The 26,219-nt window shown below is 44.0% G+C and overlaps 1 protein-coding gene and 1 long non-coding RNA gene across 9 annotated transcripts in view; one reads left to right on the forward strand and one right to left on the reverse strand.

Annotated features, from left to right (window-relative positions):
- PHF21A (PHD finger protein 21A) overlaps positions 1-26,219 on the forward strand; it is a 280,009-nt gene that overhangs the window by 248,573 nt on the left and 5,217 nt on the right. For 5 of the 8 annotated variants that reach the window (XM_039534721.1, XM_039534724.1, XM_039534722.1 and 2 more), the window contains 7 exons: positions 4,025-4,076; positions 5,342-5,421; positions 5,872-5,932; positions 9,404-9,567; positions 20,518-20,673; positions 22,442-22,517; positions 22,828-22,931. In XM_039534721.1, the coding sequence (XP_039390655.1) occupies positions 4,025-4,076; positions 5,342-5,421; positions 5,872-5,932; positions 9,404-9,567; positions 20,518-20,673; positions 22,442-22,517; positions 22,828-22,931 (693 nt within the window). Of the gene's footprint in view, positions 1-4,024; positions 4,077-5,341; positions 5,422-5,871; positions 5,933-9,325; positions 9,349-9,403; positions 9,568-20,517; positions 20,674-22,441; positions 22,518-22,827; positions 22,932-26,219 lie in introns of all 8 variants that reach the window. The other 3 variants (XM_039534728.1, XM_039534726.1, XM_039534729.1) reach the window with 2 other exon arrangements.
- Positions 5,915-23,687, reverse strand: LOC120403546. Its single transcript, XR_005597580.1, has 4 exons — positions 23,404-23,687; positions 22,005-22,150; positions 6,404-6,458; positions 5,915-6,041 (listed from the first exon to the last, which is right to left on the reverse strand). It is a non-coding gene; the product is annotated as an uncharacterized LOC120403546 (long non-coding RNA).

Below are 26,219 nucleotides of genomic sequence, written 5' to 3' on the forward strand. Positions count from 1 at the left end.
CTGCTCGTTCCGGGGTCACGAGTGGTCCCTCCGATGGGATGTGGTGCGCTCAATTTTCCAGCTCTGGGGTTTTCCCCGGTTAGACCTGTTTGCTTCGAGGGAAAACAGGAAGTGCCGACGGTTTGCTCCCTCCTGGGCCGCAGTCAGAGGTCTCTGTCGGACGCCTTCCTACAGTCTTGGGAGGTCGGTCTGCTCTACGCCTTCCCTCCGATCCCCCTGATACACAGGGTGATTTTGAAGATTCGCAGGGATCACACAAGGGTAATCCTGATAGCTCTGGCGTGGCCACGCCAGCATTGGTACACGTCACTCCTGCACATGTCCGTTCAGGTGCCTCTGACACTGCCCCTGCTCCCGGACCTGATCACACAGGACCGGGGCTCCCTACACCATCCGAACCTCGAGTCCCTTCACCTCACAGCCTGGATGCTCCATGGCTGAACCTGGTGGAGATGCAGTGCTCCCAGCAGGTCAGGCAAGTGCTGCTAGGTAGCAGGAAACAGTCAACTAGGGCCACCTACCTGGCCAAATGGAAGCGCTTCTCCATATGGTCGGGTCAGCAGGGTCACAACCCGCTGGGGGTCCCAATCCCAATAGTTTGTCCTAAACTATTTGCTTCACCTAAGACAACTGGGCCTTTCCCTTTCCTCCATTCGTGTTCACTTGGCGGCCATATCCGCTTTTCATCCGGGAGAGGGTGGTGCCTCAGTGTTTGCGAATCTGCTGGCCGGGTGTTTCCTCAAGGGTATGGACAGGCTATTCCCGCATGTTCGTCAGCCGACCCCTGCTTGGGACCTGAATATGGTCCTCTCCGCCCTCTCGGGGCCTCCCTTTGAGCCTCTGGCTTCGTGCTCCCTGCTGTACCTGTCGTACAAGACCACCTTCCTGGTGGCGATCACCTCGGCCAGAAGGGTGTCGGAGCTCCGGGCGTTAACATCTGAGCCCCCGTACACTGTCTTCTATAAGGACAAGGTCCACCTTAGACCTCATCCGGCTTTTCTACCCAAGGTCGTTTCAGTTCCACATGGGTCAAGATATCTTTCTCCCGGTGTTTTATCTGAAACCACACTCTTCCAATGAGGAGCGGAGGCTACATTCCCTGGATGTCCGCAGGGCCTTGGCTTTTTACATCGAGCGTACCAAGCCATTCAGACGCTCGACTTAGCTCTTCGTCACAGTGGCGGAGAGGATGAAAGGGCTCCCGGTCTCCTCTCAGCGAATCTCTTTGTGGATCGCGACCTGCATCCGGGAATGCTACCGCATAACTAAGACCCCTGTCCCTCTGGTCACGGCCTACTCCACTAGGGCGCAGGCCTCCTCTGCGGTGTTCCTGGCTCAGATCCCTACTCAGGAGATTTGTAGAGCGGCCACGTGGTCCTCCATCCACACGTTCTCGTCTCACTACGCCATCACGCACCAGGCTAGGGATGACGCAGCCTTCAGTCGTGCAGTACTCCAGTCAGCAGTGATCTCCGACCCCACCACCTAAGGTTAGGCTTGTGAGTCACCTACTTTGAATAGACATGAACAACCACTCGAAGAAAAAAAACGGTTACCCACTTTTTAGTAACTGTTGTTCTTCGAGATATGTTGTTCATGTCCATTCCAATACCCACCCTCCTTACCCCTCTGTCGGAGTGCCGGCAAGAAGGAACTGAGGGGGTGGATGGTCGGCGGGCCCCTTTATAGGACGCCGCGGTGGCACCACTCCAGGGGGCACCGGGGCCGACCCTACAGATGCTGCTAGGGAAAATCTTCCGGCTGGCATGCACGCGGCGTGCGCACACCTAATTTGAATGGACATGAACAACACATCTCGAAGAACAACAGTTACTAAAAGGTGGGTAACCGTTTTTTTCCTCATTTCCCCCTCACCCTACACAGACACGTTCTCTTTCTCACGTATAATTTCTTTTTTTCCCTGTTCCCTTCTCAAGACTCATTTTCTTTCCTTACAGTGTTCTTGCCGGAGAGGACTGGGAAATAAGAATGGGGAATAATAAATCTAAATGTAAATAGTGCATAAAATTGTTCAGAACTGGCAGAATTGTGGTCTATGAGCCTTTTACTCCTAAAAGTTCAGAATACCCTTCAAACAGCTCACCCAGTATACAGTACATCTTTTGATTTCCATACCTTTGAGATCTCAGACTTGTAGAATCGTTCCCTAGAAAGTTATCTTTATCTTGCTTGAGACACTTTTACCATCTTGACAACTTCATTCTAGTAAACAGGAAAGAAAGGAACATCTTTGCCATAGAGCCTCTGCTGTTGCTGCTACTTTTGATCTTAAGACAGACAGGTTATGAACCTATCCCAACTTATCCAGATAGTCTGATCCCTTTTTCTGAATGGGCATTTCTTAGTGCCTGTCTACACTACAAAACATCAGGCCTGGTTACAGTTAAAATGTGTAGTGTAGAGGGTATCTAATCATGTTGCAACCAGGTTCCCTAACTCAGCTGTATTTTGTAGTGTAGCTAGATTCATAGTGACCATCGGTTTCATCTGAATATTTCCAGTACAGATTCCTATTCTTGGATGCAATTGCACGTTCTGTACTGTAATAGGAACCCTCTAAAAAGCTGTGGCCATTAGAGAACTAAGGTGATAATAGGAGCCATGGCTCTGAATGTTGATTCCTTTCAACCGCAGTAGCAGTGTGGTTGTTAAATCTGTGTCCTTCCCATTCTTTGCTCCATCATTTGTTGTTTTTGCCTTCTTAGCCAAATTCTTTGTAAACAGTCTTTCTAGTTAATCTTGAAAAGCTATTTACAATGAGTGAATCTGTTAGTAGTTGAAACATGTAGTATTGTATCATGGGGTATTATTACTGGGCCTATTATTTCCTGTTCTATCAGTGCCATGTTAAGTCCATTGCTAGAACAAAGACATGGCCAAAACTTTAAAACAAAAAGGATAAAACGGGTTCAAATGGTGCTCATCTTGCTGTGGAAAGATGTTGTCAATCTTAACTTCTGGTGTTTGAGGTTCCTTGAGGTGAGTCACTTGTCATGGTGGTGTTCAATTTCTATGTTATTTTGCACCCCTTCCTCTCTCCTGTGCTCATAAGACTGAATTCTTTCTCCAGTCTTTCCTCATAGAAAAGGCACTAAAGGCCTCTCAAACAGCACCTCTCAGGTGCTGCTTCTGAATTGGTACCTAGTCCTTCTTTTGTCCCATGGGACAAGCTGAAGTTCAGATCCACCTGACCACACATCTTGAGAGGGCTTGGAAACTAAGATCAAGGACAGAGGTCTGTTGCTATCCTTTTCACTATCGTTCACCTAGTTTCAACTCAATCTCCTGGACAGGGCTCAGATCCAAAGGCAGGATGGTACAAAAAGAGGCCTTGCAACTATGAGATGCTCAAAGAGAAGCTCTACCTTTCTCAGTGAAGGCTGATCCTATAGATCTAAGCACAGCCGAGGATCCAAAGAATAGCTCCAGATTTATTAGGTTATTTTTGTCACCTTCTAGCACCAACTATTTGAATTGATTCTGACTGCCAACATTGGCAGAGTTGTTGAAACCCTCTGTTGTTGGTGTTAGAGTAATAGTTCTTGAACAGTGGTCCTCAGAGTACCAGTGGTTTCCAGAGCCCCTACCTGGTGGCTCACAATGTTAAATACTTTGGGAATCAAACAATGAGGATTTTGTTGCTGTGTAACCAGCAATGTTTAACTGGCAGTTGAACTGTGCTGGTATCTGCTAAGGGTCAGTGATGATGGTTTGGGAGTTGAGACCTTGAGTCTGTTCCCAGCTCTGCCAGTGACTTGTTGTATCACATTGTGGAAGTTGCTTCTCCCTGTCTCTGATTTTTTCTCCACATCTATAAAATAGGGCTAGTGTCTCTCTTTGGAAAGCAATTTGAGATCTATAGATGAAAAGTGGTATATAAGTGCAAAGAATTATTAATATTTTCCTTATTTGGTTGGCTACCAACTGACTTTGGGCTAAATGAAGTTGCTCCTGATAATGACTGTAACTGGAATGAACTCTGTTCTCCCTCTCTCTGACACAGAAACTTGCCTTCATGGTGTCTTTGGGACTGGTTACACATGACCATCTGGAAGGTAAGAAAAGTAACTGAGAATGGTTCCTGTGCTCTCCTGTTTCTCAGCAATTCTAGATTGGAAGTAAAAGTCCCAAAAGTTCTTGTGTGATGTGCACTCTTTTTTCCCTTACACTTGGGCTATGCTCATACAGCACTTGGGGTGCAACTTGTCCCTGGCCCCTCAGTTCCTTGTTAGATGGAATAAAGGCAGTTGCTTAGGTATCTGAGATCAATGATTGGGGAGGCAGTGCATGCTCTGCTGTCTGGGAGGAAACTGAAAAAACTAATGGACTATTGTGTAGGCCTTATGTGTGAAGAAGTTACCTAATAGGTCAGTGTACCTTAGCCCCTTCTCTGGATTTCTCATTTCTGTAAATTGGTGAGCATGTTGGGTTACTGGATTTCAGTAGCTCTGATAATTTCTTTAGTCCTCGCCTACAGTGAAATCAAGCCTGAATCTACATAAATTCAAGGACTTGCACATCACTGTACTAAATTTAGCCTCAGCAGAAGTCCATTTTTATTTTTATAATTTCAACAGATAATATAGATGCTTATTTTTAAGCATTTTTTTCTATTTTTATTTATTTAAATTTTCATAGTTGCACAAAATTATGGATTCTAAGTAATTTTTTTCCATTTTTATCTATTTGAATTTTCACAATTGTGGAAAATTGTGGGTCAGACAACTAATATTTAATGACAGGAGAAGTTGAGATTCAATAATTTAAAGCTTTATAACCATTAAAACACAAATTCTCAACATCATGTCAAAGTATACAAAGTAAATATCCTTTAGTCAAACTCTAGTAAGTTTTCATTCATTTTTTTTCTTTTTTCTATAAATTTTTTTTTTCATCATCTCAATTTCCTTTTTTGTTTTTTGTGTGTTGTATAGATGTTTTTGACATTTACTGATTAAAAATCGAATCTTTCAAAGCCTAACTATATTTGCCTTAAATAGCAATGAGGTTTCCTCATGTGCTACTGTATTTAGGTTCCCAATTATGTTGAACTTCACTATAAAATATCTGTGTTCAGATGCTCTAATTTGGGAGGGGCAGCCAATCATTTCATAAACCAATCTGGAAGTGTATTTATTTTTACCATTATCTATTCATTTTCAAACCCAGGAGTGTAGCAGAGATGGCTGTCTTCAGCATTGTTGGCTTCCCATGGAAAGCCTCACAGTTAGAACTTACTTGCTTGCAGACTATATAACATAGACATTGTTGCATGCTTTCTGAATCCATGGTTTCTAACCTGAACCTTTCTTTTCACAAGAAATCCAAAGTAAGAGACAAGAGAGGAAAAGAAGAACAACAGCAAATCCAGTGTACAGTGGAGCCGTTTTTGAGCCTGAGGTATCAGTCTCTTGCTGGGGGGGAAGCTGGCAATTTCATTCTGTACTGCTGCCATTTTGCTACCTACTAAGATCTCTGAAGCCCAGCTAAACAGATAGGCTGTCATTATAGTTTGAGAGACCAATGTAGTGATGTGACCCTCAGGGTTTTATATAGTAAATAGTTATTTCTGCTTAATACTTCTCTCCCCCTCCACCACCACCCGCATTATAAACCTGGCATTAAATAGCAGTGAGTGTTGGTCCTGCCATTAGAAGATCAGCTTGTGCACTGGCCTGTAGCAGTCCAGATGTCAGAAGCAGAATGGAAGGCTAACATTTCCAAAGATATGTTCCCAACAACAGGATAGACATTAAGCCTAGTTTCAACTGTACTGCTCTGCCTGAGCTCTTACAGATGTAATTGTTACAAAAAATTAGCCAGCTAAAGTTGTTTTCCTCCCCTTTAAAGCGTAAGAAGAGTGCAGTCACATACCTGAACAGCACAATGCATCCTGGGACACGTAAAAGAGGTGAGTTATTTTCAACAATGCCATCTTGCTGTATGCTTATTTCTCCGTCTCCCATCAGCAGTCCCATGTTTCACTTTCTTTCCGTCCTCAAGGGAAGGATTTTGTGATACTGCATTTGCACAATAAATTCCAATGGTAAATAAGGACCAACATTTCTGGGGTTAGCATAGCTGGCTTTATGGGGCAGCTCAAGGCAATATGTCAGTCTCACTCTACACAAATAAGAACAGAGTGTAAGATAAGATGTTGGAACACCATTTAATGGAAGAGAGTTGCTGGCAAGGTGTTCTTAATACTGCCTAAGCTGCAGTGCTACTGCCAGGAAAGCAAAACATTATGGAAAAAGTGTATTTAATCTTACAGGAAGGGAAATTCAGAGTGTGAAGAGCTCATTCCCCACAATGTGTTGCTTTCCTAAGGGAAGGATCCCCCAAAGCATTTTCACTTCCACAGGGAAAGCTTTCCACTTACCTTAAGCACTCTTCAGAAACAACTACCATCCTGGAACCTTAAAATGCCACCTGTCCTGCAAGAAAGGAGGGTGTTTCTTATATCTACTAAATGTTATTCAGTGGAATTCATCTACAGTGCAGCAGTTCTTGTGCAGAACCGGTCACATTTTAAAACTCTTACTTTTAAGGATAAAATTGATCTCTTGGAACATTACAGTAGAGCTTAACTGTTTTGTTCTCTTTCTGTGTGTGTGCTGAATATCAGAGCTGAGATCTGCCATGCAGATCTGAAAAGAAAATCTTTCCCTAACTTCTGATGCTTGCCTTTAATGGCTCTTAATGGTTTCCAACATGGCTTCTCTGCTCTTTGGTTTGCTGTCCAAAAACAAATGACCGGGCAATTTAACGTCATGACCACCCAAGAAATCAGAAAGCATGCTGTATAGTTTGTGATTAAAGTCAGAGGTCTATGTATTCCATATGTGGGGTCATGAACCTGAGACCATGTATGCAGCAGTGTAGTGTGTGTGTGTGTGTGTGTGTACGCATGCGTGCATGTGCATGCGTGTGTAACAGACTAGATGGCTCAGGATATTAGTGATGGAATACTTAACATTTCATCTCCAAGTTATTGATCTGAATCTGTCCGAGGATAGTAGTGACTGAAAATCTTTAATTCTTTGGTGGCTGTTTGGTGGGCTAGATGACCTGATGATCCCAGTCCAGTCTGTGTTGAACAGGTGCCTACATGACACAAACCATGATCATAACTAGCACTGATCATTTCCAATGTCGGTATTCTTGGCCAAGAGGTCAGGTATTCAAATGACCCTTGCTCTCCTTGAGGCAGCCTCTTCAGTGCAGGATGGAAGCACATAGGTGGGGTAGTATAGATAAATTTGCACTTCTGCTGGCATGCTGTCTTTGAGTAAATAAAGGACATCCAGTGCCACCTTCCATTACCTTAAATATGTTTTCAAAAAAGAAAGACAAGAAAACAAGTGTGTGTGCGTGTGTGTGCGCGCGCGTGTGCACTGTACATAAGGATATGTGCCTTCATATAGTAATGTTTCCAATGACCTTTTAATTCTATTATATAACATGTGAAGAATTACTTATAGATTTTTAAATGCACAAGATTACATATATGTATACATAGTATTTTCTTAGACTGTTTTTGCACAATGCTGTCTTCCTGTCCTTATTTTCACTCTCTGTTGTGAGTGTACACCCCTCATCAGCACCAGATTAGTAACATATTTTCAAATGAGGTGGACAAGATTTGGGGCCTACAGTAGTTTTATTGTATGAATTCATATAGCAGTATATTAGGAGGCTAGTTTGTGCAGCCCTGTGCCCTTTAGGGGTTTGGTTTAATTCTAGATGCTGTTGGTCATATCAGAAATTTCAGCTATGGACATCACCATCAGAAATTCTTTCCAAGGATGTACATCTCTCTGGAAAGTATCTAGAATTCAAGTGTACTGGCTATACCCTGGCAATCTGTAAATACTATTATAAGTAGGGCCCTACCAAATTCATGGTCATGAAAAATGTCTCACGGACCGTGAAATCTGGTCTCCCACTATGAAATCTTTTTGTGTGCTTTTTGTGTGCTTTTACCCTATACTACACAGCTTTCATGGGAGAGACCAGCATTTCTCAAATTGGGGGTTCTGACCCAAAAGGGAGTTGTAGCAGCGGTCACAAGGTTATTTTAGGGGCGGGCGTGATATTGCCACCCTTACTTCTGCGCTGCCTTCAGAGCTGGGTTGCCAGAGAGCAGCGGCTGGTGGCCGGAGAGCTCTGAAGGTGGCGCCCCGCTAGCAGCAGTGCAGAAGTAAGGGTGGCAATACCATACCATGCTACCCTTACTTCTGTGCTGCTACCTTCAGAGCTGGGTGGCCAGAGAGTGGTGGCTGCTGATTGAAGGCCCAACTCTGCAGGCAGCAGCGCAGAAGTAAGGGTGGCAGTACCACAACTCCCCCTACAATAACCTTGCCACCCTCTCCCCAGAACTCCTTTTTGGGTCAGGACCCCTACAATTATAACACCATCAAATTTCAGATTTAAATAGCTGAAATGAAATTTACAATTTTAAAAATCCCATGATTGTGAAAATGGCCAAAATGGACCATGAATTTGGTAGGGCCCTAATTATAAGAGCTGGGTAATTATTCCTAGATTTTTATTCCTTGTGATCTTTCCATATCTGTAGAGTAACTTGGTATGTGGAAAGATGGGGAGAGTGCTAAGCACATATAGTTTCACATAGTCATACAATACATAGCTAATATCTCAGTTGTATGAAGGCTGTTCTTAGCAGATTTTGTACTTAGTGCTTTTCTAAAGGAGTCTAAAATAGATATATATGATTGGGGCAGTGAGTGCTTGACTATAGAAGCTTAGGAAAGAATTTAGAGTTAGTTTGGAAGATGCTTGGGGTCATGGGTAGGACAGTAGTACCTGCTGTTGAGATAGTGGGCATAGGTCTGAGATGGGAGGTGCTGACCTATAGGAAATGTAGGGAAGAAAAGGAGACTTGAAATGGTAAGTGCTAGCTATGAGAGAAGGACCTTTGGGTAGGTATATGCTGGCACAGGATAGATAGGGAGAGGTGGGATAACAGTAGACAAATTGAACTAACAGAAATCATTGCAGCCTGTCTGTGGGTTTGGTGCCAGCACAATTTCCTGATAACTGGGTGGTCTCATTGCTAGGAATGAAGAGGCCCCACTCTGCACTTGGGAGCATGACTCTTTGACCCTTAGCAGAGCCTGTTTTCACACTCTTCTGATATGCATCTTTCAAGCGTTCATTTCTTGAAAAATTCCACTTGTACGTTTCTAAAAAAATGTTTAAATCTTTGCTTCTCTTCTTCCACTTGTGACTCCTATATTAATTTCCTCTCTGTGCTACATCATTTCCTTTTTCATGCTAGCCAATGAGGACCACTGGCCAAAGGTATGTAAGATCATTTCCCCCCCCCCTTTTTTTGTTCCCTTTTGTTAATGTGTAGGTCGTCCACCTAAATACAACACGGTGCTGGGGTTTGGGGCTCTGACCCCCACATCCCCTCTATCCAGTCATCCTGACTCCCCTGAAAATGAAAAGACAGAGACCACATTTACTTTCCCCGCATCTGTTCAGCCTGTGTCCCTGCCTAGCCCCAGCTCCACAGACGTAAGTAATTCTTGGGGAAGGGTTGGCTTTTGCAAAGACGTGTAGAGTGAGCCACACTGGAAACTGCTTCCGATTTTGTTTCTTTAGCGTTCATTCCTTGAACACTGTTTGTCATGGTTCAGTGCAGTGAAACAGGCCGATGTTCTTTTACTCCCCGACCCTTTACTTTTACCTTCTTGTGCCTGTGTTATAGTACTGCAGATATTTCCTGTGACATTCAGTCATTTATTGGAATGTTGGGATACACTAGGCATGCTTAGATGAGCATGTTTTCTCAGTGTATAGTGTCTGAGATCTTGTGTGACTGAATTAAATCTGTATTCCAGTGAGGAACTGGGAAGGGGAGAATGAGTCCTATTATTCAGAGACCGTAGTAGCAGTAAGTTGCTGGTGTTTCTGTAACAAGAGGAGGAAGAGAAGGAACTTCTTGGATCGCCCAGATAGCTGGGCACAGTGTTCATAGCACTGATCACAAGAGGTTCTCGTGTCCTGGTGTGATTGAGTACACTGCCTCTGCACTCCCTGCTCATGAGACTTTTCTTGAACAAAGTCTAGTTATTCTGTTAGCATTTCTAAAGCAGGAGATAAAAATATTTTATTTGTCAAAATGCAAAGATTTCCCCTTCACAGCACAGCATCTTTTGAGTAACTTTCTGAGAACCTTCAGATTGTCTCATTCTTCTCATTCCTTGTAAAAAATATGGTGACAGAATTGTAAAGGTCAGATCTAAACCCTAGAAAGCAAATAAATGAAGTAAGGTTGAGTTTCCTCCCAGGCCACTGATCTATCCTTTATTACCCTAAGTGACACTATCACAATAAACTACAATTGAAAAAGGTGACTGCAAGAAATAAGAGAAGGCCAATGTAACATCACCTGGGTCTGCTTAAAGATCTCAGTATAAAGGAAATACTGTAGTAGGACTATACTGGGAATAGAGGAATGAGACAACTAAGTACACAAGAATGCTCAGCAGTCAAAGTGCACTTCTAGTCTGAAAAGTGACTCTGTAAAAGTTTGTCTGTCAATAACTCCTATCATTTGGGGCTCAGTTTATAGGTAAAAAGATGCTTTTTTTTCAATTGCCAGTGCTGCAAACTACCTCTGGGATCTGAGAGTCATGATGGACTCTTTCCTTTGCATACATCATCAGCTGTAATAAAGGTTCTAAAGTCCAACATTGGTCCTCAGTAACTCCTGTGCTGCCCCATTGCCTCTTATGCACTGATGTAACTGCTTGGAACTGTGAGTAGCCAATTCTACTGACAGTGCACAAGATGGAATAGAATCCAGTTCCCTCCCTCTGAACTCTACCAGCTCTGCAGGGCTAACAGTCAAAACATACTTTAGTCACTAAAGTTGACAAGTGCGACCCTGATACACAGGAAGCACATCTGTGGAATAAGCAGGGACCCTTTTTAAATAGTCACTTTTCAGAGTGGAATGTTATTTGAATATCCAAAAAAATGTCCTGACAGTCAGGTACATGAGTCTGTGGAACAGACTCCTGAAGGAAAGGTGCAGCATCTCCATCTTTTGGGACGAAAATGTACAAACCATTGGAAATTATGCTGTAGAGAACAAACATGTGCTGGCTCCAAGAGATGGACTGGGTAACATACTAGGTCTCTTCCATCTCTGATTTCAGTGATTTTTTTTTTTACCAGCCTTGTGACCAGAGCATAACAGTTCTCAGAACAGTGTGATATGTTATCATGTGTATTTCAATGCCTGATTACCACAGGCTAAGTTAAGGACAGAGTATCATTCTAGTGTTCCCAGCCTGATTCTGAATTTCTTGCCTTTGGTGAAATTGCTTAATATTTAAGCTTAGTTTCCATGATTTAACATACTTTTAAAATGAAATGATAGTTTTTAAAAATACAAAGATTCCAGAGGAAACATGCAAGTTGACACAATAGGTGGTTAAAATATATAACAAATATGCATACACTTGGATAACTTGTTAAAATTATCTCGGTTCTGTGTGATATACTGTGTCAGCAAGTTAGCACGGCATTCCTCCTGGAGTAATACAAATCTGTATACTAAAACGCTTACAGACAGGTTACCCAGTTTGTGCACAAAGGTAACATTAAAACATTAATATTGCTGTTTTAATTTTTTTAAAGAATTCAGTCCCAAAACTCCCCCAGTGCACATTTTCCAACAACTGAGCTAGACAACTTTCATTTTAAAAGGAAATAGATACCACAGTGATAGATGCCTTTTGAAATATCTAAGACTTATGAATTCTAGGAGCAGAAAATGTATCAGAAACCATGATACATGTATCACGAGTCCTTTATCTTAAAAACGCCTCCATTAATTTGTTAAAAAAAATCTGTACTTTCAAATATTTCGTAGAAATTATAATTATTAGGCAGTCAATTAATTGCAGTTAACTCATGCAAATAACTAAAAAAAATTAATTGTGATTAAAAAAAATTAATCATGATTAATCTCATTTTAATCACATTGTTAAACAATAGAATACCAATTGAAATTTATTAAATATGTTTTGATGTTTTTCTACATTTTCAGAAATATTGATTTCAATTACAACATAGAATACAAAGTGTAGACTGCTCACTCTATTTATTTTTATTACAAATATTTGCACTGTAAAAATGATAAACAAAAGAAACTGTATTTTTCAATTAACCTTGTACAAGTACTGTAGTGCAATCTCTATCGTGAAAGTGCAACTTACAAATATAGATTTTTTTGTTACATAACTGCACTCAAAAACAAAACAATGCAAAACTTTAGAGCCTACAAGTCCACTCAGTCCTACTTCTCGTTCAGCAAATCACTAAGACAAACAAGTTTGTTTACATTTATGGGAGATAATGCTGCCCACTTCTTATTTACAATGTCAACAGAAAGTGAGAACAGGCGTTCGCCTGGGACTTTTTTAGCCAGCATTGCAAGGTATTTACATGCCAGATATGCTAAACATTCGTATGCCCCTTCATGCTTCAACCACCATTTCAGAGGACATGCCTCTATGCTGATGACGCTCATTTAAAAAAAAGTGTTAATTAAATTTGTGACTGAACTCCTTGGTGGAGAATTGTAGTCTCCGGCTCTGTTTTACCCACATTCTGCCAAATATTTCATGTTATAGCAGTCTTGGATGATGACTCAACACATGTTGTTCATTTTAAGCACACTTTCGCTTCAGATTTGACAAAATGCAAAGAAAGTACCAATGTGAGATTTCTAAATATAGCTACAGCACTCGACCTAAGGTTTAAGAATCTGAAGTGCCTTCCAAAATCTGAGAGGGATGAAGTGTGGAGCATGCTTTTAGAAGTCTTAAATGAGCAACACTCTGATGTGGAAACTACAGAACCCGAACCACCAAAAAAGAAAATCAACCTTCTGCTGGTGGCATCTGACTCAGATGATGAAAATGAACGTGTGTCGGTCCTCACTGCTTTGGATTGTTATCAAGCAGAACCCGTCATCAGCATTGATGTATGTCCTGGAATGGTGGTTGAAGCATGAAGGGAAATATGAATCTTTAGCACATCTGGCATGTAAATATCTTTTCAACGCTGGCTACAACAATGGCATGAAAACACCTGTTCTCACTTTCAGGTGACACTGTAAACAAGAAGCAGGCAGCATTATCACCTGCAAATGTATACAAACTTTTTTGTCTGAGTGATTGGCTGAACAATAGGATTGAGTGGACTCATAGGCTCTCAAGTTTTGCTTTGTTTTATTTTTGAATGCAGGGGGGGTTTTGTACATAATTCTACATTTGCAAGTTCAAATTTCATGATAAAGAGATTGCATGACAGCACTTGTATTAGGTGAATTGAAAAATACTATTTCCTTTGCTTTTTACAGTGCAAATATTTGTAATAAAGAAAATATAAAGTGAGTACTGTACACTTTGTATTCTGTGTTATAATCAAAATCAATATATTTGAAACTGTAGAAAACATCCAAAAATATTTAAATAAATGGTATTCTATTATTGTTTAACAATGCGATTAATTGCGATTAATTTTTTTAATCGCTTGGCAGTCCTAATAACTACTATGAGGAAAAATGGTCTTTTGATGTAAGAACAGGGCTGAAAGTAAGGAGATCTGTGTTCTGTTCATAGTCTTCCACAAACTCACAGTGTAGCCTTGTGAAAGTCAAATCATTTTTGTGACTCAGTTTCCCCTTCTGTAAAATGGGATAATGGTAGTCCACATGGGTGCTGAGACTTAATATTTGTAAAACTCTTTGAGATTCTTGGCTATAGAAATACAAAATACTAATTATTTAAGCACCAGCAATATATTGGTGTTGTATATGAAGACAAAGAGAAAGATATGGTCCTTTGCGTCAAGGAGCTTACAGTCTAATTAGTAGGGCCCTACCAAATTAATGGTCTGTTTTGGTCAATTTCACGGCCGGGGGTAAAATTACTCAGTTTCATGTTTACATCTGAAAATTTACACTGTTGTAACTGTGGAGGTACTGACCCAAAAGGCGTTCAGAGTGCAAGGTTCACAAGGCTATTGTAGGTGGGTTATGAGATTGTCACCCTACTTCCGCCATGCTACTGGCAGGGGGGACAATGAGCTGGACAATCAGAGAGGAAGGCTGCTGGCTGGGGGCCCAGCTCTAAAAGCCAGCGCCAGCAGCAGCGCAGAAGTGAGGGTCACACCGGTTATGGAGGGTGGGTTACCATAGGTCTGGTTTTCCTGGCAGTCTCCTGCCTGAGTGGATGGGAGGTGACATCTGGAGTCACAGTGTCTCTGTGCAGGGAGGTAATAGCTGCAGCTGGAGCTTCAGCCTCTGCACAGGGGGTGTGACAGTTGCAGCCGCAGCCTCTCCACATGGGGAGGTGACAGCTCAAGCTGCAGCCTCTCTGCATGAGGGGGAGCGGTGACAGCTTGAACCGCCAAGCTTCCTACAGCTGGGGGAAATTTCCAGAGATGGGTCTGACCCATCCCAGGAGCAGCCCCTGCAGGGGAAGAGGACGTCTTGTCCCTCCTCATCCCCAGCTGGGACTAGCAGCTGGAGCCCTGCGCAGGATAGGAGCCCCCATGAGCTCCATGCCAGATTTAACAGGGTAGATCAGATTTCACGGTTCGTGATATGTTTTCACAGCCATGAATTTGGTAGGTCCCTACTAATTAGATATTCAACACAAGATATACTGGGATAGTCAGAGAACGGTGCTAGCTTATAAAGATCTTAAGTGATTCAGGTTGCCCAATGTTTTCCATTTTAAGACCCTATTTTCAGTTGCTGACAACTTTGCCAAATTTAAATCGCTTGGGCTGAAACTTTCCACAATGGGTGTCTAACTCAAGTTGAATTTTTTTTAAAGTTTCACCTAAAACAGTTCAGCTATTTAACACAACAGAATTAAGGAAAATAACTTGTTCTGCCCAAGCTAAAAAAATTTTTGATAGCTGTTTTTGTTACAACTATGTTTTGGAGCAAAGACTTGAAATTTAGCATGGGTATGGCCTTTGAGTGAGAGATGGACTTCTGACATCCATGTGAAAATCCCTCCAAATTTGGCCATACTACATGCCTGTGAAAAATCTGTTTGCACATTCTCAGTAGAGGCTTGTTACAGTTTGGCAGCAAAATTCTCTGATGAATCCAGCTCCACTGAGCATGCTCCATCTCCTCACATCTTCTACAAGCCAACCAGACTGCACATGCAGAATGACTAATCGTGCTCCTTCCCGAGGCTAAGCAGGAATTTTACTGCAATTGCTGCTCCCAGGTTCCAGGTATGCCTGTGATACCAGGCACCAGAACTGAGAGCAGTGAGACTCTCCTGTGCTGTCTCTGCTGTGACACAGGCAGTTTGGAGGAGAGCGAGGAGACAAACTGACTTGAGTGCAGCAGAGTAAGGAATAGGGTGCTGGAGGGGAAGAGATGAAAAGTGTGGGGACAAGGGCAGGACCTCTGGCTGGGAGGATGGATAAGAGCCTAGGAAGGAACAGAGTTAGGAGCAGGAGCCAGGAGAGAGGGTACAGGCACAAGAGCAGGGGGGCAATAATGAGGGTCATGGGAGTAGGAACAAGAGGTAGGAGGGAGAGGCAGAAGCTGGGCTGGGGGAGGGCAAGATGGGCAGGGTCAAGATTGAGGCAGAGGGAGAAAGAAGCAGAGGCGACAGAGAGGTCTGTCATCACTTGAGTGTACTCTCCTAAAGAACCTGGAATGAATCCCATTATTCTGGAGTCTTGACATTCCTATGATGTCTTGTAAATAGCTCTAAAACCCACTGGCGAAGCATGTGTCTCCATGCCACTCTAGTGGCAGGTCTGCTTAGAAGAAAACAGCCATCTATTGCTACCAGTTACTGTTGGGCTGAAGTGGTAGAGGACTGTGCTGTGGATCTAACTATCCCAATCATGGTGATGACCCACGTGTGGGAGTCAGTATGGTACCACAGGATGGCATTTTTATCTTTCAGTTTTTAAGTTTTTAAAAAACTTGGGAAATTACATCCAAACAACAATGTTCATTCAGTTTGCAAAGGCAAGCCCTCAAATGTTAGGGGATGTCAGAATTAAGGTTGCCAGTGCAACCTTAATTCAGCCCTTTTGTGCATAATTCAGCCCTTTTGTGCACAAGGCATAATGATGCTGTCTTTAAATACATGGTCGCCTACTCTTTTTTCCACAGGCTTTTTATGATGTAATATCTATCTGTCTAGATAGATAGATAGATAGATCTAAATACAGAGGTTACACAGCAACAAAGAATCCTGTGGCACCTTATAGACTAACAGACGTTTTGCAGCATGAGCTTTCGTGGGTGAATACCCACTTCTTCGGATGTTACACACACACACATACATATTGTGCTGGTTTATTGTTATATTTATTTTTCTGACAGTGACACCTAAATTCCAGGGTCCCATTGTACTAGATACTGTACAAACATAACAAAGACCCAGTCTCTGCCCTAAAGAGCTTAGGGTTGATTTTTTGTTCTGTCTAGGCTACAGTTGATGTAGGAACAGAGGAGGTGTGGCCAAAAGTTACTTTTGTTACCTTTTGTGCTTCCCCTATTCTGGGCCCAGCTTCAGGCCTTCTCAGCCTCGAGCATGCATTACACTAGGCTGCTTATGGCCCCTCAGAGCCATAAGCAGCCTGTAGCCAGAGTGCAGCAATGTAGAGGGGACATAGCACACAATCTGGCCCATATTATACATATATTTATTAACAACAAATAAAACACGGGACATTTCCTGGGAATTAAATACTGGTTGTGGGGAGTTCAGGAACCATCCACCACCAGTTATTAATTCCCACGAAATGCCCTGCACTCAGGGCCAGTGCAAGGAAGTTTTGCGCCCTAGGTGAAACTTCCACCTTGTGGAACTTGCCACCCCCTGTGGCAGCTAACCACGCCCACCTGCCCCCCCACCAGAGGAGCCCCCCCACCCCCTGCAGCAGCTAACCCAGCCCCCAACCGGGAGCCTGCTGCCCCAGCAGCTACCCCCTGCGGAAGCTAACCCCGCCCAGGGAGACACCACCCCCCTGCGGCAGCTAACCCTGCCTAGGGAGCCCGCCCCAGCTCACCTTGGCTCCACCTCCTCTGCTGAGCACCCCGGTGCTGCTCTAAGTCTCCTCCCCTCCCAGGCTTGCAGCACCGATTGGAGGAAAATTAGAGCGGGGGCTGTGTGCTCAGTGGAGGAGGCAGAGCGGAGGTGATCTGGGGCAGGGAGCAGTTCCCCTGTGCGACCCGCTACCCCCCCCCCCCCGTTACTGCGGGTGGCCCTTCCCGCGCCCCCTGCCCCAGCTCACTTCCACTCCACCTCCTCGCCTGAGCGGGCTTTTAGGCACCCTCAACCACTAGGCGCCCTAGGTGGCCACCTAGTTTGCCTAAGTGGTTGCACTGGCCCTGCCTGCACTATTGCATTACTGCCTTGATAAGATGAAAATAGGGCTATGGATTTGTGTGTGTATATGTGTGTGTGTGTGTATGTGTGTGTCCATTCCAGTTGGTATATATGGAGCATTACTAGAAAATTAATACCTCGCTTATTAACCCATCTTGTTACATGAATCATCACTCAACATTCCATTGAATTTAGAAGTTCTAAACCTGAATTGTTGAGCAACTGATACTTGCATGAGAGATTAAGGAAATCACTTGCTTAGATCTGATTCTGCAGGATATCAGATGTCACAGTGTTTAATGGGTTTGATCCTGAAAGATACTGATCGCCCTGGCAACATGCAGAATGCTCTCAATTGCCATTGTATTGAGTGGTAGTTGAGGATGCTCAGCACCTCACAAGATTGGGCCATGCATTAACATAGAACTTCAAAAGGCTCTAGGATGAATTTCCTTTGAAGACTGGATTGCAGAGGATTTTCTGTTTGCCTTTATCTTTTTTCCTGTATGCCTTCTGTTCCATCTATGCATTCACACAATGCAGGAAAGAGGAAAAGAAAGCTCTTCCCAGCAACACAAATTTCATTTCAAGGGAGGCATGAAATCTCACTGATTTGCTTCTTCAATTAACATTTAAGAACTCTCTTTAGTATTAAAGATTAAATTATCTCAGAACCCTATTCTCATTTGATTCATGGAAGTTATGGAATCAAAACATGACACTGAGCTTCAAGAAAGATTGACCCTTTAGAAAACAGGACAGCAGTGTTAACCTTGGGAGTTAAGGGACGAAGAGCAACTCCTGATAGAGTAAGACTTATCTGTCATGGAGTCCGAAAGTTAAACCTCAGCAGATTGTATTTGTGTGTGATTGTCTTTGAAAATATGGTGGATCTCTTGCTGCATACATTTAATACATTATCCCTAGGGCCCTACCAAATTCACAGCCATGAAAAATGCATCACAGATCGTGAAATCTGGTCTTTTTTGTGCTTTTACCCTATACGATACAGATTTCATAGGGCAGACCAGCGGTTCTCAAATTGGGGGTCCTGACCCAAAAGGGAGTTGCAGGGAAGGTCACAAGGTTATTTTAGGGCGGTTGTGGTATTGCCATCCTTACTTCTGCACTGCTTTCAGAGCTGGGCAGCGGGAGAGCGGTGGCTGTTGGCTGGACACCCAGCTGTGAGGGCAGCACCCTGCCAGCAGCAGCGCAGAAGTAAGGGTCACAATACCATACCATGCCATCCTTTACTTCTGCACTGCTGCCTTCAGAGCTGGGCAGCCAGAGAGTGGTGGCTGCTGGTTGAGGGCCTCACTCTGCAGGCAACAGTGCACAAGGAAGGGTGGCAATACCATACAATGCCATCTGTACTTCTGCACTGGTGCTGGCAATGGCTCTGCCTTCAGAGCTGGGCTCCCGGCCAGCAGCCACCACTCTCCAACCGCCCAGCTCCGAAGGCAGCATTGCTGTCAGCAGCAGCACAGAAGTAAGGGTAGCAGTACTGCAAACCCCTCCCCGCATAATAACCTTGCGACCCTCCCACAACTCCTGTTTGGGTCAGGATCCCTACAACACTGTGAAATTTCAGATTAAATGGCTGAAATAATGAAATGTATGATTTTTAAAATCCTATGACTGTGAAATTAACCAAAATGGACCGTGAATTTGGTGGGGCCCTAATTATCTCTAATAAAGAAAAAATCCACTTTTTCTTGCCCAGCCACATACTATATAGGAGTGAGGCAAAGTCTAGAATGATTCTAAAATGGCAAAACTCCTCAAACGTGAACAAGCTACTCAGGTCAAACTGGAACATTGCATGCCCTGATATTTCATACTAAAGAGGCATGCAGCTACAATTTGCTTCATTTTAGACAAATTAGGGTTAAGATCCTACAAGTGTTGTGTGTATGGAACTTCATTGAAGTCAATGAGAATTGTATGTGCCGAGGGCTTGAGACATTGGGTCTTAGGTGTGGCAAGTTGCCAGAGTAGCCCCGCAGGTGGATAAAGGGTAGAGTTTGGGTGTCCCTGTTCTGCTCTCTGGTTTTTAAGTTGTTTTCCTTGTGTGTTCTTCTGTTCAAACGTCTACTTATTTAAAAATCACAAAAGCATGAGATGGGAATGATGGGAGGAAAGAGAGAGAGGAATAAAGAGATAAAAACAAACCTAACCTTGCCATGAATTTTGCTTTGTGGGGGAGGGTCGTTGGGGAGTGAATAGTTGGGGAAAGGAAGTGCCTCCACTGATAATGCAAAAATTGTAAAACATAGATTTTTAAAAGGACACTATCTACTAACTTTTCAGTTCCTTGTGAAAGCCTCTTATGGCTGAAAATAACATTTTCCCCTCTTGGTTTTGTGAACTGTTGATATCCCCTCGTTCTGCCCCTCATAGGCCTTGGTTAATGATGAAGCAGAAATCAGTAGTCATTGTGGGGCTGGGGCAATGGATTGTAAAATATAATCGGCTAAATATATCCTGATGTAACTTCAGTGAAGTTAAAGGAGTTACCTCAGGGATGAATTGGGTCCATTCTTTTTAATTTACAAATCAGAGCACTTTTCTCTTTCAGTATAACAGAAAAGATGTCACATATGTGCTCTAAATACTTACTGGTGTTGTTTTAAAGTTCAATATTGTCCTCTGTGGGTTTCTTAGGAAAGACTGTGGACATGAGGCAACCTCATTTATATGCTCCCCACATGGAGCTGTGCTTACATCCAAAGATTAGAAGGACCAAGGAAAGTGGGTATCTTACCAGTGCAGGCTGAAACCAGTGAAAATTTTCCTAATTAAGATGGATGGTGGGGTAGGGATTGTTACTAGAGACTGTGGTAACAAATATTCACTAGGGCCTCTCACCTGGGGAGGGCAGAGGGAGTTGTACTTCTGACATCCTCGCTGGTTTTCTGGTTACACCTCCTAAAAAGAACTTAGCCATATAGAATCCCATAGCTGTAGCTTGTGCGGAAGCATTTACATTCAACTAGGATGTAGATGTCAAAGGTCAAAGTTCACGTTTTGCCTTCTTCTTTCTCACCCCCTTCCCTCAATTTTATAGGGCGATATCCATGAGGATTTTTGCAGTGTTTGCAGGAAAAGCGGGCAGTTGCTGATGTGTGACACATGTTCACGTGTGTATCACCTGGACTGTCTGGACCCACCTCTGAAAACCATTCCCAAGGGCATGTGGATCTGTCCCAAATGTCAAGACCAGGTATTGTTTGAAAGATAGGGAGTTACACACAGTGCACTACAAAGATTTTCCGAGTTAAAGAAAATAACCTGATCACTTGGCTTAGTTAGATTGGAACAGCCTGACATTGAGCAAATCTATTTGATCTGTAATTAGGCTTGTGTGAATTTCATCAAATTGCCACTGTTCGAATGCTCACAAATACTAAGCCTTTAAGTCTTGCTTTTGTGCTCCCAGACTCAGGGTCCTTTTGTGTTACCCTTGTGTTTCAACTCTGCTTTTCTGGGGCAAAGCACACAAACTTTTGGGAAAGGTTCTCTATGACCCATAAGGATTTTCCTGTAGCTTTTTTACTCAGAATTTCTCTGAAAGGTGGTAGTTCTTTGTCTAAAGTGAATAGGATATTTGCACAAGCCTACCCGTAATAGAGAAAATACTGAGCCAGTGCTTGCTGGTAAAACCCAAACATTAGAGAGGTTGTCATTCCTGTTCTCTTTCGTGGTACATTCAGTGTCAGAATAATGACTATCGATGAATGACTTGGACGTTCTTCCCTCAAAAAATCTATGTAAAAGTATACAAATGGATTGGAATAATGAGATGATATTTCATCCATTAATGGCATAAAGATTACAAGATAAAGAAATAAAATGCTATTTTCATTTTCTCTATTTTGGAATGTCAAGAATTACAGTGGATTGCTTTTAAGCCAGCAGCCAAAAGCTATTAACATACTGTCTGACCTAAGAGTAGGGTGACCAGACAGCAAGTGTGAAAAATCAGGACAGGGGTGAGGGGTAATAGGAGGCTATATAAGAAAAAGACCCAAAAATCGGGACTGTCCCTATAAAATCTGGACATCTGGCCACCCCTACCTAAGAGAGTGCCTTAGTAGTCTATGTGAGCCTCTGTTAACCAGATGATAACATAAGAAAGCAACCTGGCATTTCCACATGCATGTTACATAACACAACAAAAAAACAAACAAAAACTCCCAGTAGAGTAAATTACTCGATATGGTTGTAGCTGAAGGAGGAGGGGGCACAGCCTGGCTTTCACACTCACCCCCGCCACCACCACCGCCGGTTTATGTTTTACTGAAAAGTTACCAGAAAATAAATTTAAAAGTGTCAGAGACATTTTGCTTTAGAGTGGCTCCAGCCTCAGTCCCCTGGGTCATTCCTCTTGTGAGCTACCAAGATTCATTCTTCCTCCCTAAATAAGGTATCTTAAGAGGGAATCTGTTTATCCTCTTAAAGATAAGTATGATGCTTATCCGTATAAGGAGAGTTTGGCAACACCAGTAATGTGGTCCTGAGAGCAGCTGGAGATGGGAAAGTGACATGTCTTACCTGTTTGAAAGTGTGAAGTTCATATGTGTGGTGCAGAGGCTTTCCAGGAACAACTTAGATCAGCAGTTTGTCTGAGCCATGAAGCCATGTTCCTGTCCTCTGGCAAGTTTGAGATCAGATACGTTGTCTTTTCATTCCTCTTTAACCTGTTAAGTTTCATGAGCAGAAGATGTTTGTGGTTATGAGGGAGTGAGAAAATGCTGACATTTATGATAAATCGGCCTCTGTTGTGGAGGCTATAACACAGATGCAAATAATTCCCTCTGTTGAACCTCGGAACAAGATTGCAAGGCATTATGTTAACAGGTTGTGCCTAATGATAGCCATGAAAGAAACTCTTTTGTCTCACCCTCTCTTTTTGTCTCTTCCCTTTTTCTTTCTCCCTTTCCCAGAGGTAAAATGTGTGCCAGTTAAATGTACACACTCTTTTCTTTCAGATGCTGAAGAAGGAAGAAGCAATCCCATGGCCAGGGACATTAGCAATTGTTCATTCATATATTGCATACAAAGCAGGTAGGAAAACAGAGAACACCTTTGTATTGCTTTCATGTTTGTAAAATGTTATTTTGGGAATGGTATTGGGTCGGACTTGTTTTAAAGAGGAAATTAAGAGGGAAAACCCTTGATAACCCAAGTAATAATGTGAAAAGGGCAGTCTTGGTACTTTGTGAAAGCTTCATGTGACTCTTCATTTATGCAGGTGCAATTTCAGGTATGATACAATGTGTCCATTGTATAAAGTAGCTTAGAGATTCCATCTGAAGGGCATAACAGGGACTCTTTAAATATTCATCATTGAGAGGATTATTATTCTCTTTTACAGCAAAAGAAGAGGAGAAACAGAAGCTACTTAAATGGAGTTCAGATTTAAAACAAGAAAGAGAACAACTAGAGCAGAAGGTCAAACAGCTCAGCAATTCCATAACAGTAAGTATTTTTCTCCGCTGTAATGCTACACTTGTTCTCTGCAGCCCTTTCATTCTAGCACCATGCAAGCAGGCAGAGCATAAGTCTGGTACTATCGGCCTGATCCAACTTCCATAGAAGTCAGTGGGAGTTGGGTAAGCTTCTATTTGAGCTTTGCTCTTTCTCCTGCCCTTTGGATCTTTTGGATGTTTAAAGTACAGCTACATTAACTCATGCTAGCTGTACCTTGCAGATGTACAGTAACCCATAATACGAACAGTTGACAAACACAACCCATGGAGATGTATAGTGGACTCTATGGCTCTTATTTTTATTACAGAGGAGCAGCCTAAGTAGCTACAGGTCCTAATATCTGATGCTTCATTTTATTCTGGATCAGTAGGCCAAATTGCATGGTGGGACTTACAGCATTGGTGCACGGCCCCATCATATCTAAAATGAAAGCAACTGCAGTGGTCTTCATGTTACTCACAGGTTTGGCCCTCAGATTCCTGACAAGTTACCAAGGCAGTCTTCATTTGGGCAAACTTTGGGTGCCCCTGCCTAATGTTAATTACAGCTTCCCACACTTTTTCTCCCTAACCAGAAACTAGGTTTTCCACCTTGTTTTGTAACAGTAATAACTAGAACCTATGTGTTAGCATGTAACTTTCTCTCATCATCACACACAAGGTGGACTCCTACGTCACCATATATAAACATGAGCCCCTCAGGAGGTCCCATGTTAATATCAGAGAACTATAAATGCTAAGTTCTGTTCCATAGCCAACATTTATGACATCATAAAGTTCTTCTTCGAGTGATTGCTCATGTGTATTCCACAATAGGTGTGCGTGCTCGCCACGTGCACTTGTGTCGGAAGTTTTTCCCCTAGCAGTACCTGTAGGGGAACGCTCCAGCGACTCCTGGAGTGGCACCTCAATAGCACAGTATAAGGGGCGCTGCGCGCTTCCCCCACCCTCAGTTCTTTCTTCACTGTGCCGAAGCACCTTGCCAGTGAAGGTGCTTCGGAACTGCTCTTCTCCAGCTTTCCTATAGCTCGTCCCCGAAACTGCTTGTTCATTCAGTGTATGGTACCTGTAGTTAGTTAGTTGTTTAGTTTAGCTGGAGCGCCCGGGCCGGGGCATGCCTTGTGCCCCGGGTTTTAAGTCGTGCAACACTTGAAGGTGATCTGTGCCACTGAGTGATCTGCATGGGGACTGTCTACGCTGTTTGGGGGAAACCCATCTCAGCAATCGCTGCAAGATTTGCAAGTCGTTTAAGCCTCAGACCAAGAGAGAAAAGGACATTAGGCTCCAGGCTATCCTGATGGAGTCGTCAGCGGAGATGAAAGAGCCCTCGGACTCCCTGTTTAATGTGCTGTCCTCCTCAGCACCGGGCAGGGTGGCCTTGCCTCTCCAGGAAGGAGTGGCTAAAATTTCAAATGCCCTGTGGCAAACTCTGGCCTCATTGGCCCCCATCTCTAAAAGAGCGGAACGCAAGTATTTTGTACCCGCCAAGGGGCATGAATATTTATACACCCACCCTGCTCCTAACTCCCTGGTGATCAAGTCGGTCAACCACAAGAACGGCAGGGCCAGCCAGCCCCTACCCTGAAAAATAAAGATTCGCGGAGGCTGGACTCTTTTGGAAGAAAATTTTATTCGTCCTCGAGCTTCCAGTTACGGATGGTGAACCACCAGGCTCTCCTGGGCCAGTATGAGTTCAAGCTGTGGGGCTCCCTGCCCAAGTTCGAGGACTCCCTCCAGGAGCGTGACAGGAAGGAGTTCAAAGCGCTGGTGGAGGAGGGTACAGCGGCTGCCAGGGCAACCCTGCAGGCAGCTTCGGATGCAGCAGTAACGGCTGCGTGGTCCATGGCCTCTGCAGTGTCCATGAGAAGGGCGTCATGGCTCCTGCTCTCTGGGTTGTCAGCAAGGTGCAGACCTCCCTGCAGGACCTCCTGTTTGACAGCAAAGCTCCGTTTGTGGAACAAACGGATACAAAGCTGCATGGCTTGAAAGACTCCTGTACGACTCTCCAGACTCTGGATCTCTCTGTTCCGGCTCTGGCTAAACCTAAGTTCAAGCCACAGCAGACTCCCGCTCAGGCCACCCACCCAAAATATGAGATCGCTTATAAGAAGTCACGGGACTATAAGAGGTGCCCACAGAGGCAGTCTCGCTCTGGCCCCCAGCCTGGATCCTCCAAGGGCAAGCAAATGGGAAAAAGGTGATTTTGACGGGATGCCCGGGGGTGCCCTGCCAGTTCTCATCAGGGATCCACCCTCAATAAAGCTTCCCTTCTCCAATCGGTTGTGTGCTTTCCTCCCGGAGTGGTCGCAGCTGACCTCGGATCGATGGGTCCTCAACACCATCTCCCGGTGCTACACCCTCCAGTTTATTTCCTCCCCTCCCAACCAGCCCCCACCCCTGTCCCTCCTGGGGGACCTCTCGCACAAGGCTCGGCTCGAGCAGGAGGTGGGGCGGCTCCTGGGCCTAGGAGCAATGGAAGTGGTACCTGGGGAGTTCAAAGGCAAGGGGTACTACTCCCACTATTTCCTTATCCCGAAGGCCAAAGAGAGGCTCAGGCCCATCTTGGATCTGCGAGGCCTGAACCAATACATGGTGAAGCTCAAGTTCCGCATGGTCTCCCTGGCCTCCATCATCCCCTCCCTGGCTCCCGGGGACTGGTACGCTGCCCTCAATCTGTAGGACGCGTACTTCCACATTCATATATTTGAGGGGCACAGATGCTTCCTCCGTTTCACGGTGGGGCAGGAACACTATCAATTTATGGTCCTCCCATTTGGCCAATTCACTGCCCCCAGGGTATTCACGAAATGTATGTCAGTGGGGGCGGCCTACCTCAGGTGCCGAGGGGTCCAGATCTTCCCCTATCTGGATGACTGGTTGGTCAAGGACAGCTCCCGGTTGCAGGCGTGGGATCATGTGGTGCTTCTTTTCACATGCACCATTTTGGGCCTGTTGGTAAACAACACCAAGTCCACGTTAGTCCTGGTTCAACGCATAGAGTTTATTGCGGCGGTCCTGGACGCATCATCGGCCAGAGCCTCCCTCTCACCAGACAGGTTCAAGACCCTGAAGGGGCTCATCGACACAGTCACAAGGTTTCTGGTGACAACAGCCAGAGCGTGCCTCCAGCTCTTGGGTCACGTGTCGGAGTACACGTATGTGGTCCTTCTCGCCAGACTCAGGACGTGGCCCCTCCAGCTCTGATTGGCCTCGGAGTTCTCCCAGGCCAGGGACGGGATGGACAAAGTCCTCATGGTACCCAAGCCAGTGATCACCT

The sequence above is a fragment of the Mauremys reevesii genome, linkage group 4 (genome assembly GCF_016161935.1).
Source record: "Mauremys reevesii isolate NIE-2019 linkage group 4, ASM1616193v1, whole genome shotgun sequence".
NCBI lineage: Eukaryota > Metazoa > Chordata > Testudines > Geoemydidae > Mauremys > Mauremys reevesii.